Below are 17,559 nucleotides of genomic sequence, written 5' to 3'. Positions count from 1 at the left end.
GTGGGAGAGCTGCCTTTGTGGGATGCGAGTGTGAGCTTGCTTGGGGGGTGTGTGAGATGGGAAAATGAGCTCTCCGGCTGTGCACAATGTGAGTGTGAGGCTGTTGACTGCCTGATGACAGCAGCATGTGTCCACGTTCCTCTGCGACTATCCTGGCGCGTGGCTTGAGTGTAACACCAGGGGTGTTGCTAGGTCTGGAAAAGATCCGGGGCTACACTAATGTCGGGACTGTCGGGACTGGGGGCTAGCTAGCCTTTTGGTTGTAGTCCCTGAGATTCTATCTGGGGCTACAACCAAAAGACCTGGGGCTATAGCCCCCTACGCCCCCTCCCCCGCCCAACGCCTCTGTGTAACACCAAATTCCATCGAGAGAGTCTCGATTGTGTATTTTGCGAGTGTAAGGCCACGTTCCTTGGGCTCTCACTGAATGTGCGTGATATGAGTGTAACTCTATGTTCCCTCCGGCGCTTCCCGCGTCCCTTTCCCTTAGTTCCCACACCACCCACTGCAAGGCTCTTCCGCCAGGGAAGTCGTTTGTCTCTCGCTTGAAGTCTGCGTTTCCTGAATCCTCCTCTTTTTCCAGGATGTGGGAATCTGGTACATCTTCCACCGCGTCCCTTCCGGTCTCTCCAAGGGGCAGTACCCGGAGGGCCAGGCAGAGTTCACTCCCCTGGGGACCTTTCACAACAACCGGGTACATTCCAACTTCAAGGTCAGTATGCTTCTGGTTGCTCCTCCCTGAACTTTCAGAATGATGAAATTGAGAGTCAGGCATGAAATGATTGTTTCTGGGTTGGGTGGGAAGCGCCCCCTTCCCATTGCTTATAGAGCATGTGGTGTTGTACATGCCCATCGGGTAGTGTGTACCATTGTGAGCACGAGTGTTCTTCCAAACAGTGTTTTTTTTAGAAAAGAAAACATGTTTGCCCTATTATACTTTGGGGCACGGTACGGGTATGGCGGTGTGGGAAAGAAATTGGCGGTAATTGAATTACTGCCACTTTCCCTGCACCGCCATACTATGAGTATGGCACTGGAGTGGGGGATTTACCTCCAGCATCATTTTGGGGGTAACTCCTCCCACTTTCTGCCAAAAATCTTCAAAACCAGCAGAATGATCGCAGCAGTAATTCTGCCAGTGGCAATTCCACTCAAAATGCTGCACAGAGTCCAATGGACTCTCAACAAATGGGGATTAAATCTACCACCACATGCGATCCGGTGGTAATTCTGCTGGTTGAAGTGATGGTAGCGGTAATTACGTTTGGTGGTATTCTGGCAGATTTGCAGCCGGAATACTGCCCAACTCATAATTAGGCCCTTTTAATGGGAAATTCCAATATACATGAGTTTTAAATAACCTTAGTACACAAGAAGCAACTCTTTGAGCACAGTCAATTGTGCACCTAATGCACCCATCCAAACTTTAAAGACCATATCCATAAATCATGGGGAAATTGCAAACCACACAAGCTTCCATGTGCCATAAGTACACACACGCTCTTGGACAAATCTAAATACATCAGTTAATTGCCACCTTCTCAGGCTGGCATGGATGGGCATAGGAAGAGAACCCTCCATAAACCTGTTCAGAAAATGATCCAAAGATGGAGAATTAATTGACCAAGGAATCCCAGTTCTAAACCATCCTCTTGAGCAACAGTGTGTGCAAAGTTACCATGCCATTAAAATCTCCAGTTCTTAGTAAGTACTTGTGCATCATGAAGACTAACCCAGAGCATGGAAATAAAAACAGCAACACAAGTCAGCAAATTAGTCCAACCTATAGACCAATAAATATTCTACATCCACAATGGAAATACGTTATAATACATATTGGAAGCCAACATGCTATGTAGATAGAAGGTAAAACATGAATACAAACATAATGTACATCAGACATAAACCAATGGTATGGCTAGCAAATATTCCCATAAATATGCTATGCTCTTGGATTCTATTGTTTGCTGTTCTGTTGTATTCTGTTCTGGTTTATTCACTTTTATTCTGTTGCATTCTGCTCTAGCCCAGTGTATCGTGTTCCGTTTTTCTTTGGGTTGCTGTATTCTATGATAATCCCTTCTGTTATATTCTTTTGAATGGTGTTCTATTCTTTTTTATTATTATGTATTCACAGCCGGGGGGGGGGGGGAGGCATTCAGCCAATCAGGTGGCTGGAAACCTGGGCGCGAACTGCCAGTGAACGACCCGCTATCCTCCAGCCACCCCCAGCACCTTCTCTGAGCGCCCCCCATTTTATTTCGAGGTCGTCTGCCCCTACTTGACACCTTCCTTTCCCCCCCCCCCCAGCACCAACGGCATCCCATGCCTCCCACCTCCCTCCCTACCCTTGGACCGGAGCAGAAGCTGCGGTCCCGGCACCCTATCCCGTCCTCAGCACCGGCCAGTAAAATAGAAAAGGGGCTCAGGCAGTGGGTAGGGTTTTGGGTAGGGATAGCAATGAAAGGGAATGGGGACATGGGAGAGGACCCCCAAAATAAAAATAAAAGTCATTCGAAAAAAGCATTTCGAAGTAATTACGTCATTGTAAATTACCACGAAGTAATTTCTGTCAATGAAACGACATGGAACCTATTCTAATTGGTTCTGTTTTTCTGTATTCTGTTATAGTCTGTTTTGTTCCAGTCCATCCATTCAGTTCATTGTTATTTGATTCTATTCTGTACTATTTCATTGCGTTCTGTTCTGCTCTATTGAATTCTCGTCTGTTCTCTTCTATGTCATTCATTTATTTTGTTTACCTACCTTGCTTGCCTACCTTGCTTTGTCAACGCCAGTCAGGCAGGATAGGGGACCTTCAATACTCTAAAAAGCAAATACCAGGAAATGAGCTATTTTAACTCAATGGTATGTCTCTTCATTTATATCTTGAGCTTTTAAAGTCCCGGCGCAGAGATAGCTTCGGTGCCATAAAAGACAAATTGGGTGGGGTGGGGGTCACACCTGTGACGGTGATCAAAGGACAAGACCATCTCAGTAAAGTAAGATTAAGGTGGTTTATTAGGGTATTTTTACAGTGAGAGGACACAATAAAAAATGGGGTAGACCTAATGTACAGTGGAAATGTCAGGATTAATATGGTGGTGGTGACTAAATGGGGGTTTAGAAAAATTAAAAGTCCAAAGGGGTTTCTCTAAAGCCATGTGAGGGTAAGGGGTTCCCTTGTTGGAGAGATACTGTGTTCAAAGGAAAGGTCTTAATAAAAAAGATTTGCTTCCTGGAAGATGTTGGTATGGTTGGACTGGGACAAGAAATAGACCCAGTCACCCAAAACAAAGTGGCCCACCTCTCGCCTCAAAAAAGTGGCCCACCCCTCGCCTCACGACCCTTGTCCTCTGATGACATCACCGGAAGTGATGTAATTTCACCCCACCTGAAAGTGACATCCCGGGAAGCGATGAAACATGACATTTCACCCCTTGACAAAACAGCAAGTGGCATCAAATAGCATCGTTCCTAAGTACACTAAATTACTGTGAATCCAAGCAGACGTCAAAGGCCAAATGATAATATGTTATTGTATAGCACTTACGCTTAAGCTCTTTTTTATAGAACAAATATGCATACAATATCACTCAACCTCTGTTGGTACTCATTTATCGATCTAAGAAGGATGAAAGGCTTTTTGAGAAAATAAAGAAAATTGAAAAAAAAGAAATATTTTCTTTTCAATTTTTTCCAGACGCTGGTTGTCGGCAACACAAAACAAAGTCTCTGGCTTCGGCAATAAAAAAGTGTTGAGTACGAGTTCTGGTTTTCCCAGTGCCAGGACTTGCCCGTTTCCCAGGGTTTTTAACAATCCTCCCGAACACTGGTTTCACAGGGACGTTTCCCCTTTTCTTCTCCTTCTCCTCCTCCTCTGAGGCTTATCTCTGTTGGTCTGTGATCAATCCTTGCCTTTCTTCCGTTTGCCCGCACTCTGCCCCAGATACTCGAACACCGTAGGAATATATAGGTCCCGGGTTACAGAAAGGTTTCTGGTCTGTGTGATTTTCTGACCCTCTAATACATCCAGTCCACAGCACTTGCCGATTTCTGCGATAAGCTCCACATCCTCAAGCGAAAGGGGAATTGGACAAAATAACAAAGAACAAATTCTCAAATTTTTCCAGTCAGGAGATGGGTACCAAGAAATCACAACGAATGAGTACCACTCCTTACCACTTCCTGCATTGTGTTGCCTCCCTCAGTCTTTCACTCGGGCTCCTAGTAGCCTCTGCACTGAGCCCAGAGGCTTGAGTATCTTCGTTGACTTGTTAGTTGTGTTCACCTCTCAGAACCGGTCCTCCAGAGTCAGGCTGACTGATGCTTCTGGATTTCAATGAAAATCAATCCCTCCCGAAGTCATAGACGGAACTAGTGAAGCGTTTTTCCAAACTATGCTAACCGATCATTCGTCTCTCTTCTGTTTGCTTAAATAAGTCACTCTCCAACAAGATAAACTCTACAGGGATGTGATCTTTGCACTTGTTTCTCTGATCCACCCCGACAATAGATTGTTTGTGAATGATTTTTATTGTTTGGAAACATAACAATAATGTGTGTCATTATGGGGACTAGCTATGAATTCCTTTTCCCCCACAGGTTTTTTGCATGTTTCTTGTGTTTTTTAGTATTTTGGATGTATGTTACGGTATGATGAGTTGAGTGTGAATGAATGCACCATGAATGGTTAGTATGAGTGACGATGTTTTAGCCGATTTTTGGCATATTGTTGCTGCTGTTTGCTGTATTAAAGTGATCAGTGTATAATTATTTGTGATTTACTCACTAGTTTTCAATTTTTGTCTCACCTTCAATAAATTTGGATACACTATTTCTAACATATCTTTCTCTGGACAATTCCTTTCTGTTTTTTGATGCTATTATAATACTCTGGTCCAGAGGCTAGAGTCACCCTGCTCTTTTCAGTTTTTGTACTCTCCAACAAGTCTACTTGGGAACGAATGTAAGCATTGTAAGAAGACTGAACTCCGTGTACTGCCTGGTAGAACTTTCTTATCTTTTTGTGCAAGCAAGTGGGTGAATTCCAACTTCTGGTGCTTGAGTTGCTCTTGCCAAGGTTTGTACTTGTGTGCAAAGGAGATGCTTATCCTCCTAGATTCCCACCGCTTCTCTCTTGTGCATGCGCGTAACTGACTGCTGATCTTCTCATGCCTTGGCCCCATTCAAAATCTCACACTGCTTCCTTGCACTGGTCTGCGCAATGGATGCAATCAGTCTCCTATGCCTGAAATCCCTCCTGCTAAACTGAGAGAGTAGGTCCTGTAAGCACCTGCTCAAACGCTCCCAGAAAGAACTAAAAAATTGCATAGTCAGTTCGACCTTCTCACCTCTGGGAATTTCTCCCCAATTATGAAGATTTGTTTTTTCAGACTCTGGCTGATGCAGTTGTCCCTTCAGGTGAGGTCTTCTTCTTACTAAGGCCGGACAGAAGCTTCTGAGGAACTCTGCAGGGAGTAGCCCGGTCCTCTCATAGTCCACAGATGCAAGGCAAGGTCCAGCAAGGTTCTATACTGCCTAACCACGATGGCTTAGCTGATCAGGAGTCCAATCAGGGGCAACTAATCCCTATTTCCATCTTGGATTGGGGATGAGCTGCCCAGTGTATTGCAAATCTGTTAAGGGCAAATGGTGTCCCGATCCGCTCAAAGTACTCCTGGCACACAGATTAAGTAGTCCTCTATGTGGCGGCGTTTTCATTGATCTTGTATTTACGCTCATCTTGTTTAGTCAGGTTTGTTGACCACCTTACAAGAGGTCACAATTTGCAGGTGGAGACATGTTTGAAAAAAATCCCTGCTCTGGTAACTGTAACTTACTTGAAAGACATTACCTCTCTCCTGGACATCATCACAGTCATCACAGTATACAAAAATATTTTCATGCTGGCGGTGTCCATACGTTTCCATGCTGACTGCATCAATATGTACCAGTATTCCCGTATAAGAACATACTTTGTGTGCTTTGCGTATATTGCCACTAATGATACTACAAAAAAAAATGTCCAAGCTGGCTCGGCCAATACATCTCAGTACCTGCACATCCGAACATACTCCTGTTGGCTTTGCCATTAAAAATGCCATACCACAATAAGAAAACATGATCGACATACTTATGTTTGCTTTATCATAGATGTGTAGTTACAAATTCCATACCATAGTAAGAAATGACTAGACTGGCTGCACCAAAATGCCAGTCTAGCCACACAATAACACTTATCATGCTTACTTTATTATTTATACCCATTATAAGATACCCCTGAGCCCTTACCCCCCCCAAATCAGGGTCTGGCCAGCACCCCAAAAAAAACACACACACACAGACCCCTCCCCCCAGCCCCCAGCCCCTGTCCGAATGCTGCTCCTGCCGAGCGTGCAACGCTGCCTCCAGTGATAAGTGCCCTCCGGCTCCCATGCGCAAGAACAGGAAGCTCCAGAGTGCTTCCTGGTTGTGACTCGTGCACACAGGAAACAGAGTGCCACTTTTTCAGCACATTAAGTCTGGGTGTGCGGGGTGGCACGAGAGCGCCCCCTTGCACATTCAGCCATGTAGTTCCCCAGCCTGCATATCCAATGGACCATGCAAGGCTGCAGATGGAAAACGCCCCCCAGTCTTGTATGACGCCTTGCACATGCGTCCTGGGAAACATAAACTGCCAAAGGGAGACTACGTTTTGCTTTAACAGTTTAACCCATGGCTCATCCGCTATGGGTGAGCGTTTTGGTGGGTCCGTGCCCCTCTGCCGGTTATGAACGAGCCTCCCTGATTCCAACTATCTGAACGTTTAGAGACTCCATTCTTTTCCCTGGTAGACACTCTGGGGACTTCCGTGATCTTCAGCGTATCCTCAGTGGGTGAGGAGCCCGTAAGCAGCGGGCATGACATGGCGGTAAGATAAGCCCATGTCCTCTGCCAGTAGCGCTTCAGATGTACGCGGCTCCTCCACAGCGCTCTAGCGTACAAGTGCGGGTTTCTGTACTTTGTTGTGTTCTACGAGGAGGCCTTACAGTTTTCCAGTCATTGTTTTGTATTTTCTTCCTGATGCTTTCAGCTGCTTGTTGATCTTTTCAGGCTGGTTTATTTATCGGGAAAGGAGTCAAGACCAAAGAAGCGAGTGCTGAGAGCCCACGGGAATATCTCACCATTGATAACGCCAGGTGAGTGCGCGCACCGAGACCCGGATATTCAAATGATGGGATGTGCCAGTTCCACCTGTCGGTGTACTCTATAGCTTTATGTATTGTATCACAGTCTATCGTGCACATCCAAAATTGATTATTTTGTGCCTAGTAAAGTCTTGCCTTTTCTAGTTGAAGCGCAGCTATGTATTTTTTGGTGTTAGTGACTTCATATGAGCCCTACCTCTGTTGTCACTACAGACACCAGAATGGGACGAATGGAAAGCTTTGCATTACTCACAACCACTGCCATTGTTCCGGGCAGTTTCCACGCCACCATTTTGTAGTGTGTCTGTCCTAGTACACAAAAGGAACAGCCACATGCAAAACATACCACCAATGGGAGTAGTCGAGTGCAGTCTGGTCTGTTGGACAACTGGAAAGGACACCACACCATAGGAGGTGGCAGCCATTAGGGGTCATGGAGCGGGGCCGAAGCATCACAGAAATCACTGCCTCTTCCAGGTAGTTCGGAAATCCGACACTGCCATATAAGGGTTTGCCATGCAGTCTTTATATCGAATATCAGATAAAGAATTGCACATATCACGAATATTTTGTACTGAAAAGTTTTATAGAGGATGCATTTTGGGGTGCGGTAAAGAGTTAAATATTTTTGGGGAACGGTTGGGGTAGGTTTTTAAGGGTCAGAAATAGGACCCCCCCAAAAAAAGAAAAACACATTCTCTATAAAACAAGTTCATTATATCATATTCGATATATGTCCATACATTATAAAATACCTCGGTATAAAGACATGTAACCTAAGGGTTTGAGGGCCCGGTCTCAGCCTCTTTTTCCTCCCTCGCCGCAGGGTCATACTTGTGCAACCTTCGCAACTTTGAACAGGTGGAACAAGTGGGGGGGCAGGTGGAAACTTTGGGTCTGAAGCGGTTATGCCATTCAAATGTGCGGGCCAGGAGATGTCTTATATTGACTTAATATTGGCTCTGAAATCCATTCTTTTTTCGGGCATCTATACGGGTATCCCAGAATGGACACGAGGGTTTCCACTGCTAAACCCATCTCACCTTCTCTTCATCCCATTTCCCCTGTTTCTTAACTAGGAATTGGTATATGATTCATGCTTAAGTGTTCGTTCACACCCCCCCCACCCCCAAACAAGAAGCAGAAGACAATGGGGGCCCTAATATGAGCATAGGATCTCCAATAATTGGTATCTCCTCATTCAGTGAGGAACTCTAGCCAAAGGGGGGTGTTCCTATGCTATGGCATTCAGTAAGGAGTTTGAAGTTATGATTCGATGAGCAGGAGCTAAAACCAGCTCCTGTGTGTCAGGTATCACCCAGTAGGCAACCCTCCATCAGGTATGATCCATTACATGTAAATGTGCACTGGGTGCACCCGTGTTCTTCTCGATCATCATTCTCAATTACTGAAAGCTAATGTCTCATACACAGGTTCCTAAGGCCCAAGCTGGCCTGTGGAGCCCAGAGTGCTGCATGGTAGCTCATGGTTTTAAGCTAGCCAGGCTCTTCTAGGCGAGGAACAGGAGCTAAACAGCTACCAGCATTGTTTGGACCCGGCTACGGGTAGTATCCTATTTGGTTTAGCAGCGATCGGAATAGTCTATAGTTCAGGATCGCCTCAACTGAGTTGGTAGAAGGAAATTGTATGCACAATAGAGGTATTTTTTCAAAAATTGTATGGTTTATTCAAACCTTTAAAATATTTTCACAATAGTTACATCAAAAATTACCTTTCAAATCAGTTTTCTATTACTCAAACATTTTTGCGACGCAATTTAAAGTTTTTAAATTTCTAAATGGCAATCAATTTTTCACTAAACGGCTTAATTATGTCTTCCAGGAGATATGTTAGTACAATTGTTAGTTTTCTCTTAGAGTCCTCAAAACACAAGGCCCAGAACTCATCTGCGCTCAATGTTTGAAGTTCGGCTCGTATCTTGCCTAGCGGTTTAGTTCTCTCTTCACGCAATGTAGTACAAAATAGACTCAGGACTTTCAAGGATTCCACTTGGGTGTTGCATAAACGGCATTTGTTGTAGAGGTATTTCATTGGGTCGATCATGTCGATTCATTTGCTGTTTATGTCATCACATTGAGGCAGTCTTATGCTATAGTATGCAGTCTGCTAGTATCTTTCCTCAGTGGGGGTGCTGTTTTGAATTGTCCTATCTTTTCCAGATTTCGACTGATGAATTTTCCTGACCTCAATTTAATTAATTTGGACAGGGTGCATTCGCGGGGGGATCTTAATATGGGGGATTGACACTAGGGGGAGCTTCAGTCTCCTGGCTTGTTCGTGCAACAATGTAGCAACCCGAGTGAAGCTAGCGTTTCTTTCTCAGTTGTACGTTCTAATAATGTTTTGTCGGAGGAAGCCGGAATATGAAGGTTCGATATAGTTTCTCGGGGTCTCATGCAAATTGGTGCGCTTCAGTTGGCTGCTGTAGCGGGAGTTTGTGGGTATGCAGTCTTTATACCGAAACTTTTATAACGAAAACACATAATGAGAATATATGTGTGGGCGGGGTAAAGGGTTACATCTTTTCGGAAAATGGTGTGGGTGGGTTTTTGGGGGTGGCAAACGGATTTGGGGGGACCCCCCCAAAAAATAAAAATAAATGAGTTATCTTTTTTTCATTATATAATTGTCGGAATATATGTGCGTTCTACATAAAAGGGGTCGTTATAAAGACATGTAACCGAGTGTGTGGAATGCCACAGCAATACTGACATCCGTCAAAAGCGGAATTGTTCTAAGTTTTGCCTCTTACAGCTTTGCCTTTGTCAAAGTATCCTGGCTCTGTCTGATTCAATTTGTTGCCATTTTTGTTTCTACCTCATCTCCGCCTACCTTCGCAATGTCACAGGGGTGTAGCTCGTAACTGCACATTGCGATTTTCTAATGGCTGGCACAGATGGTTGTGATTTGCAAGCATTCATGTTGCCTACTGCTGTTTCTGGTTTTAAAGCAGAGGCTTCACCAGACGAGCGTTATCCTACACGGGTATGGGTCAGCCTCAGCCAACCAATGAGTTGGACAAATTGGGGCGAATTAGTTGTCCGTCAATTTTCCTTTGGCCGCTCATAATGTATAAGCGCGTGCATAGGGTTTTCCCTGGTAAGGAGTGAGTCCTATGTGTAATGGTTCTTATGGTTTGGCTGCGATCAAGCAACAACACCCGGAGTTGGGAGAGTTGCGGGTCTGTGAGCGGGAACAAACTATTTGAGTTATGAAGCACCAGTAGCCCATCCAGAGGACTAATTGCCCATTGTGTCGAGCTTACGCTGATCTGCATTCATTGTCTTACTAGATTGTGGTCAGTAAGTGGTCAGCATGAGCTGAGGTGCATCCGCCCCCCAGGTGGTTCTGCTGCCTGGCTATTGGCAAGCAATGGGATACATCAGCATTACCTTGACACTAGCAGTTGAGGGCTGCTGGGGGGGTGAGAGTAGCCAGCAGGGCCCTGTGCCCTGTGGCAGTGTTGACGGGGACCCAGAGAGTTTTGATGACATCATAGTGCCATAATGTTTATATGATTGATAATCCTGTTGTTTTCCCCTGGTTGTGTGTGAGGGTGTGGACTTATGCCCTGAATGCCAACATGCTGGCACAGGGAATAGAGGGAGCAGGTCCCTGGGCTCCCGGAACCAATCCCATATGGTCTTTACTTTGCTGGATTGCGGTGACTGTCCTGCAAGTTTTCCGGTGCCTGGGAAGTGCTTTCGGCTCATGGATACTGTTCTTTAATGACATGAAGGGGTCCCAGTCAATCATACAGAACTGTGGATGGGTATAAAATGTTAATAACTGCGTCCATTTTCATCCCCATTTGGTATTCCAGTGTTTTATGTGTTTGTTTAAAAGGTATACGTTGCTGTGAACCCTAGTGCCCTCTGCATGGAAATGCAGGCGTGTTTTAGCCATGTTGGCCTCACCAGTGATGTGCAGATTGATTTGAACAGCACAACAACCAAGGGACCCGTGCACCTGCATATTGGAAAAAAGACACCAAAACGTGACATATGAAAAGCGGTGAATTAATCATAACCACTGCCATTGCTCTGGGAAGCTTCCACTTATTATTTTTCAGTCAGTCGACGCAGATGTGGTGCCTTTGCCCGCTCCACTATTGGTAGGATGACTATATTTTCGAGATGACAAAAGGGAACAGCACACAACATAAAAGAAGGACTAACCTATCTCTCCCCCCACCATCCCATATAATCTACCTATACATTGTGCATTTTAGACGGTGGATAAAAGCTTGCAACTAAGAAGCATCATATATTTTAAGTGATATTTATTGAATTATGTATTTTAATGTTTCATGTATACAACGAACTTGATTGTTGTTGGTATTTAGTGTGAAAAGTTCAGCATCTCAATTATAACACACTTTAAAAATATTTTTTACTTTGGTTGTATTATAACTTTCGTTGAAGGAAAATAGAAAGTGTTGAACCAATTTTTTTTTGTTTTTAAATCACTCGTAAAGAACAAAGGGGGCGTTGCTCTGTTGGACATGACATGCCTTGCTGTTCACATGTTGCTCAGTCTGTGTCTGTGTGCGCAAGCAGTTCATGCACACAACTGGAACCTGGACGATTGGGGGTGGGGGTGGCACGAGCCCACCGTCAGACGATAACATTCTGAAAATCTATTCATGCTTATTGAGCTTATAATTGTTGGACAGTGAAAAAAACGGGACTTTCACCCTCCCTATCCCCAAAGCCGGTAGCAGGTTTTTAAATTTAAAAAAACCTCTTCAGACAGGGGGGACAGAGGGTCCAATTCCGGGACTGTCCCTGCAAAACTGGGCCGTCTGGTCACCCCAACCACTGGTAACTAAGCTGCTCCTCTCTGACCCCCAATCACTCCAAAACAGGTCTATGGGTCGTTGGCAGTAGTTGCTGGGAACTCACGTCCTTCTTCGATTTTTCTATTGGAAGGGACGTTTCATATTTTCTTTCCCCACACTCTCTCATTCTGACCCTTCAATCACTCGGTCGCTCCGTTGTCACTGCACATTTTCTGTCCTCGTGACACCAAATTAGATTTTAGCTTCCTGTAATTCCCCCCCCCCCCCCCCATGGCAACGGTGCTGTCTGCATACATTTGCAATGACTTGGCTCCGGCCTGTAGCCATGGGGTGGGCCATGTGTGACTCATGCCATAGGGCAGGGCCCCCTGGTGTGGTGGTCGGGCAGTTACCCGTGCAGCGTTTTTTGTGACTTGTCAGTGGTAAGGCATTTTGTGAGAGCTACATGCTATGACCGCTCTTTTCTTCCACGGCCTTCTGGCGGCTCTTGTACGTGGGCCAACGAAGACGTGCCTGTTGTTGGCCTGTCGATGCAGGCCTGTGGGTGAGTGGCAAGGGCCAGTAGTCGGGCGCTTTCAGGGGGCAGGGGTTGTTGGTGGAAGCTGCCTGCTGTCGTAGACACGGTTTAGGTATCAGTTCCAGCCGCCTCCAGGTTCAGATGTATTCATTGCCAGTAGTCTCTAAACAGACGGAATGGTTTGTGTGGAATATTCTGGACCATGTCGCTGTTTTCCACGATATTGCGCAGCACACAACAGAGGCAATTAATTGGCAAGTGCGAACGCTTCAGGGTGTGTTGTTTGTAGGAGCTACATTGTTTGCTTATTCAGTACTTACCAGCGCCTTCTCTTTCATGCAGTGGTCGAAGTGTACGAAAAATAGTAGTGGAAGTATGTTCCTCGCTGGCCTGCACCGCTCCCCACAAACCCCATCGCCACACACCCTCCCATGCACAATACAAACACCAAAACACATGCTCCTGCTGTTTAGGGGAACGCTCAGTGCAGAGCTCTGAAAGTGCAAGTTTCAACTTCTTCCTATACTTTTATTTTTAAACGAAACCATTCTGGAACGGTTTCTTTTTAAAATAAAAGTATAGGAACTGTAACACTTAATTAAAAGAAGTAGAGGAGCACCACTCCCGATCGCTCCCGCTGACTTCGACCACTGCTTTCATGTACAACACACAACAATAAGCACGTTAAGCAGTGTCTCCATAGTGATTTGATTCAACTGACCACAGGCGCCAATTTAGTGTACATTGCATGGGATAGCCTAGGGCTCGTATCATATGCCTAACTCCTATTTTGCGTGTATATTGTGTGCACCTCCGTGATCGAAGTGAGCGGGAACGGGCGGGAGTGGTGTTCCACTACTTTTATTTTTTTCTGTTTTCCATTCCTCTACTTTTTACTACCATGTTCACTGTTCGATACAGAGGATTTGTCTATTCATGTCCCTGTGCAAGGGTAAAGTTGTAATAGGAGCCTTAGTTACTAGTCACTTAGACTATTGCACTGCCACTGGGCCGCAGCACCTTGCCACATGTTGCACTATGTTTCCGCCTACCCTCTCCCCTTCCCCTGCCAAGATCACAGTTCCACTTCTTTTTTTGATACACTTCTACTACTGGTGCACCTGGGCATACAGATGTGTCATACTGTGGTAGATGACCTACCGCGTGATGTTGCCAGGTGTGCCCCACATGTGGCACTCGGAGTGGCCACCCTTCAGCTATTGATGAGGCCACCTCCTCGTGCTCCTCTGCCTTAGGGAACGCGTTTAGTGGTGACGGATGGCCGCGCATGCGCATCCGCTTCCCCCAGCCCCGCTCTAACTTGCCATTTCTTCCAGGTTCCGCCCACACAAAGATGCCGACCCACTGAAGCCGCGCGTCCCAGCTGTCATCGACGGACTCATTGCCTTCAAAAACAATGACCACGGGGCCTGGGCCAGAGGAGGCGACATCATCTTCCGGAACTCTGGGTAGGGTTTTTCTTCGTGCATCCTGTGGGAGGCTGCTGCATGCGGGTGGTGGCCCATCTCGCTGCTGAACTTGCTTTCTTTCTCCTTTCTTTCCAGGTTCTCTGACAACGGCATCGGGCTCACGTTGGCCAGGTTCGTCCTTGAGATTCCATGGGACTTTCCACAGCGTCTCTTTCTGCTTAGAATAGCCCTTCTCTTCCGCCATCAGGGAGCCACAGGGTGGACCGCGGGGCCTGGGGCAACTCCTGTCATGATGAAACCAAATGCCCGAGGCATCTTCCTGGCCTCGGGGTGACCCTTCCAAACACAAGGGGTGGATGAAGACGAGGCTGAGAGCTATGCCGTGAATACCAAAAGGATGCCCCGGAAAATGGAAATATGTTCCCTAAGGGGGGATTCAGGGTCTTCAGGTCCTCCATAAATATTGATCCTGCAGAATTTCGCGTGCACTCTCAGAACAGAAGTGTTCTGATAGTGCCCCCGATCCTGTCCTTTGGCACTGACCGCTGTTCCAGTGCCAAGCTTTGGGCATCCAGATGTGCTGCTGTATGTCAGTCCTGCCCTTGAGAACTTGAGAACTCCCTTCTATTCCAGCACTGAGGCTTGGGCACACAGGCGTGCTGGTGTATCCTGATCCTGCCTTTCAGTACTTCCCACTGTGCCAGTATGAGGCTTGTACATGCTGGGGTTCTGGGGCACCCTGATCCTGCTCTTTGGCACACCCCGATATTCCAGTAGTGTGGCTTGTACATACAGATGTGCTGATGTATCTCAGTCCTGCCCTTCAGAACTCCCTGCTATTCCAGTACTGAGGCTTGGGCACACAGGTGTGCTGGTGTATCCTGATCCTGCCCTTCAGTACTTCCCACTGTGCCAGTATGAGGCTTGTACATGCTGGGGTTCTGGGGCACCCTGATCCTGCTCTTTGGCACACCCCGATATTCCAGTAGTGTGGCTTGTACATACAGATGTGCTGATGTATCTCAGTCCTGCCCTTCAGAACTCCCTGCTATTCCAGTACTGAGGCTTGGGCACACAGGTGTGCTGGTGTATCCTGATCCTGCCCTTCAGTACTTCCTACTGTGCCAGTATGAGGCTTGTACATGCTGGGGTTTTGGGGCACCTTGATCCTGCTCTTTGGCACACCCCGATATTCCAGCAGTGTGGCTTGTACATACAGATGTGCTGGTGTATCTCAGTCCTCCCTTTCAAAATACTCTACTATTCATTTTTCTTTTTTTTACTGTGGCTGGTTTGTAAATAAACCTTTCACAAAGATTTAAAGAAGTAGCATGTTGTGTATGTTTTTTGTAAACTGTAAATGCAACAATAAAAAAAAAAGTAGCAAAAACTGTTCGGTACAGAGACTTGGGCACACCGATGTGTTGCGGCATCTCGGCCCTACCCTTTAACGCTAGCTACTATTCCAGTTCATGAGGCCTGCCCACACAGATGTGCTCATGGATCACAGTCCTGCCCCTTTGGCAGTGCCTGATTTTTCGGTGCTTGGGGTATGCCCATACAGATGTGCTCCTGATGCATCCTGGGGCGACCCTCCGGCACTCCCTGATAGTCCAGTGCTTGAGGCCTGCCCGGCCTCATACAGATGCGCTTGTGCATCTCGATCCCGCCCTCATTACTAATACCCCCTAATATTCCACTGCTTTTGGCCTGCCCATGCAGATGCGCTCGTACATCTCGGCCCCGCCTTCTTTACTAATACCCCCTAATATTCCACTGCTTTTGGCCTGCCCATGCAGATGCGCTCGTGCATCTCGGCCCCGCCCTCTTTTCTAATGCACCCGAATATTGCAGTGCTTGAGGCCTGCCCATGCAAGTGCGCTCGTGCATCTTGGCCCCGCCCTCTTTACTAATGCACCCTAATATTGCAGTGCTTGAGGCCTACCCATGCAGGTGCGCGCATACATCTCGGTCCTGCCTTGTTGCAGGCCTATCAGCCTGATACCTGCGTTAAAGGTTCTTTGTGGGACCCTCTGCAATGGTTTCCCCAATGGTTCTTTGGTGCCATTAACAGCAAGTGCTGCCCTTTACACCACACTCTTCAAAACGGATTGGACCTAATGAGAACATGACAGAGGACTTGGAGGATCCGACCCCAAGTCTTGGATCAGTTGGACCCAGTCAACATTTGATCCCTTAAAATCAGCAGCAGGGCTCCTCAGTGACGAACAATCACTGGAAGCCTGATGTCCCATACCAGTGCACACCATACGGCCTGCACGCAGCTCCCATCAGCACACAATGGCCACAATGGCCCTCATTACAACCCCGGCACTAAACCATGGCGCTATTAGCACCATGGTTGGTGCCGGTGTTGTTGTAACGAGTCCTCCATGGTGGAATGGGGAAATACCACCCCATTCCAAGGTTGGCGGGGGCGGTATTTCCCCATTTCACCATGCCCCTTCCCCATTCTCGCCCCATAGGGCTCAATGGGTCTGGGGAAAGCGCTAAGTACGGTACCGCAAATTGGTGTACCGTAATTAGCACCGAGGTCCCTTTGCGGCACCCTACTTTAACGGCTGGTAAAACCAGCCGTTGAGGTCGGGTCCCGCAAAGGGACCTCGTAATCAGGCGTTAAGAGTTTAACGGCGCCAACACCTTTTACGGCGCCGTTAAACCCTTAACGCCAAGGTCGTAATAACCCCCAATGTCAGCACCATTGCCTAGAGCATCAGCACTTTGATAGACCCCTTGTCAGGATACAGATTCCACCCCATGCTATTAGTCCTTGCAGGGCCAAAATCATTAATATCCCAAATCCCTGTATAATATTCCGATTTTCCTGTGCATCATGAGCGCGTAAAAGCCCCATCTGCCAGTATAATGCACCCCAAAACATTTTACCATGTTGCACAGTGTCCGGTGGACACTGCTCCTGAGAAGATGTGTCGAGGTTTCTACAATCCCCTTGTAAAGCATGGATTTCCCAAACGTCAAAAGGAGCAGACATATCTGCTGTGCCAAGGGTGTTGATCTGTGTCAAGGATGCTGCTCAGTGCCAAGGTGCTGCTTGCTGCCAGGGGTGGAGTGCATGCCAGGGATAGAGCACAGTGCCAAAGCTTCTTCTCAGTGTTACAGCAAGTTTCGACTGCTTAACCCGGTACAGCAGCATGTGTTTGTTTCTCTTGGGAAAGCACTAATTACATATCTTAAAGGAGTTACAATGCTTTGTTTCGACCCACTTTATTAAACAGTTTTAATTAAAGAACATAAACATGAGTAAGACTGCTGCGCTGAAGCAAGGGTGCCACTGTGCTGAAGAAGCAGCATGGTCTCTAACACAGAACTCAGGAAAAATGTGACAGAATCAACATTTCCATTGAAGAAATAGATCAAATGTGATGGAATATTGAATCCACCTCCCCAGCAGTAGCCACCCATGTCCCCTTGCACCTCTCGGCCAAATTCTCTCCTCTCCCCTCTTTGGGCCTCCTATGAAAACTATAAAAACTCTCGTCTCCTCTTGCCTACCCCCTATTGTGATGGTTCCATGTAATTTCATCGCAGGATGTTTTTTCGCAGGGTTTTTACCGCAGG

General features: G+C 46.7%; 2 protein-coding genes across 3 annotated transcripts in view; both read left to right on the top strand.

Moving 5' to 3' along the window:
* Positions 1 to 17,559, top strand: part of CEMIP (cell migration inducing hyaluronidase 1) — an 867,705-nt gene that overhangs the window by 117,351 nt on the left and 732,795 nt on the right. The window lies entirely within an intron of this gene.
* LOC138504001 (inactive cell surface hyaluronidase CEMIP2-like) overlaps positions 1 to 17,559 on the top strand; it is a 721,493-nt gene that overhangs the window by 435,323 nt on the left and 268,611 nt on the right. For both annotated transcript variants that reach the window (XM_069624166.1, XM_069624167.1), the window contains exons 12-15: positions 584 to 712; positions 7,096 to 7,181; positions 13,867 to 13,998; positions 14,095 to 14,130. In XM_069624166.1, coding sequence (XP_069480267.1) covers positions 584 to 712; positions 7,096 to 7,181; positions 13,867 to 13,998; positions 14,095 to 14,130 — 383 coding nt within the window. The remainder of the gene's footprint in view (positions 1 to 583; positions 713 to 7,095; positions 7,182 to 13,866; positions 13,999 to 14,094; positions 14,131 to 17,559) is intronic.

This window comes from Ambystoma mexicanum, chromosome 11 (assembly GCF_040938575.1).
Source record: "Ambystoma mexicanum isolate Mex_15411 chromosome 11, UKY_AmexF1_1, whole genome shotgun sequence".
Lineage (NCBI taxonomy): Eukaryota > Metazoa > Chordata > Amphibia > Caudata > Ambystomatidae > Ambystoma > Ambystoma mexicanum.
Note: the sequence above shows the minus strand (reverse complement) of the source record. Positions and strands in the feature narration are given on the sequence as shown.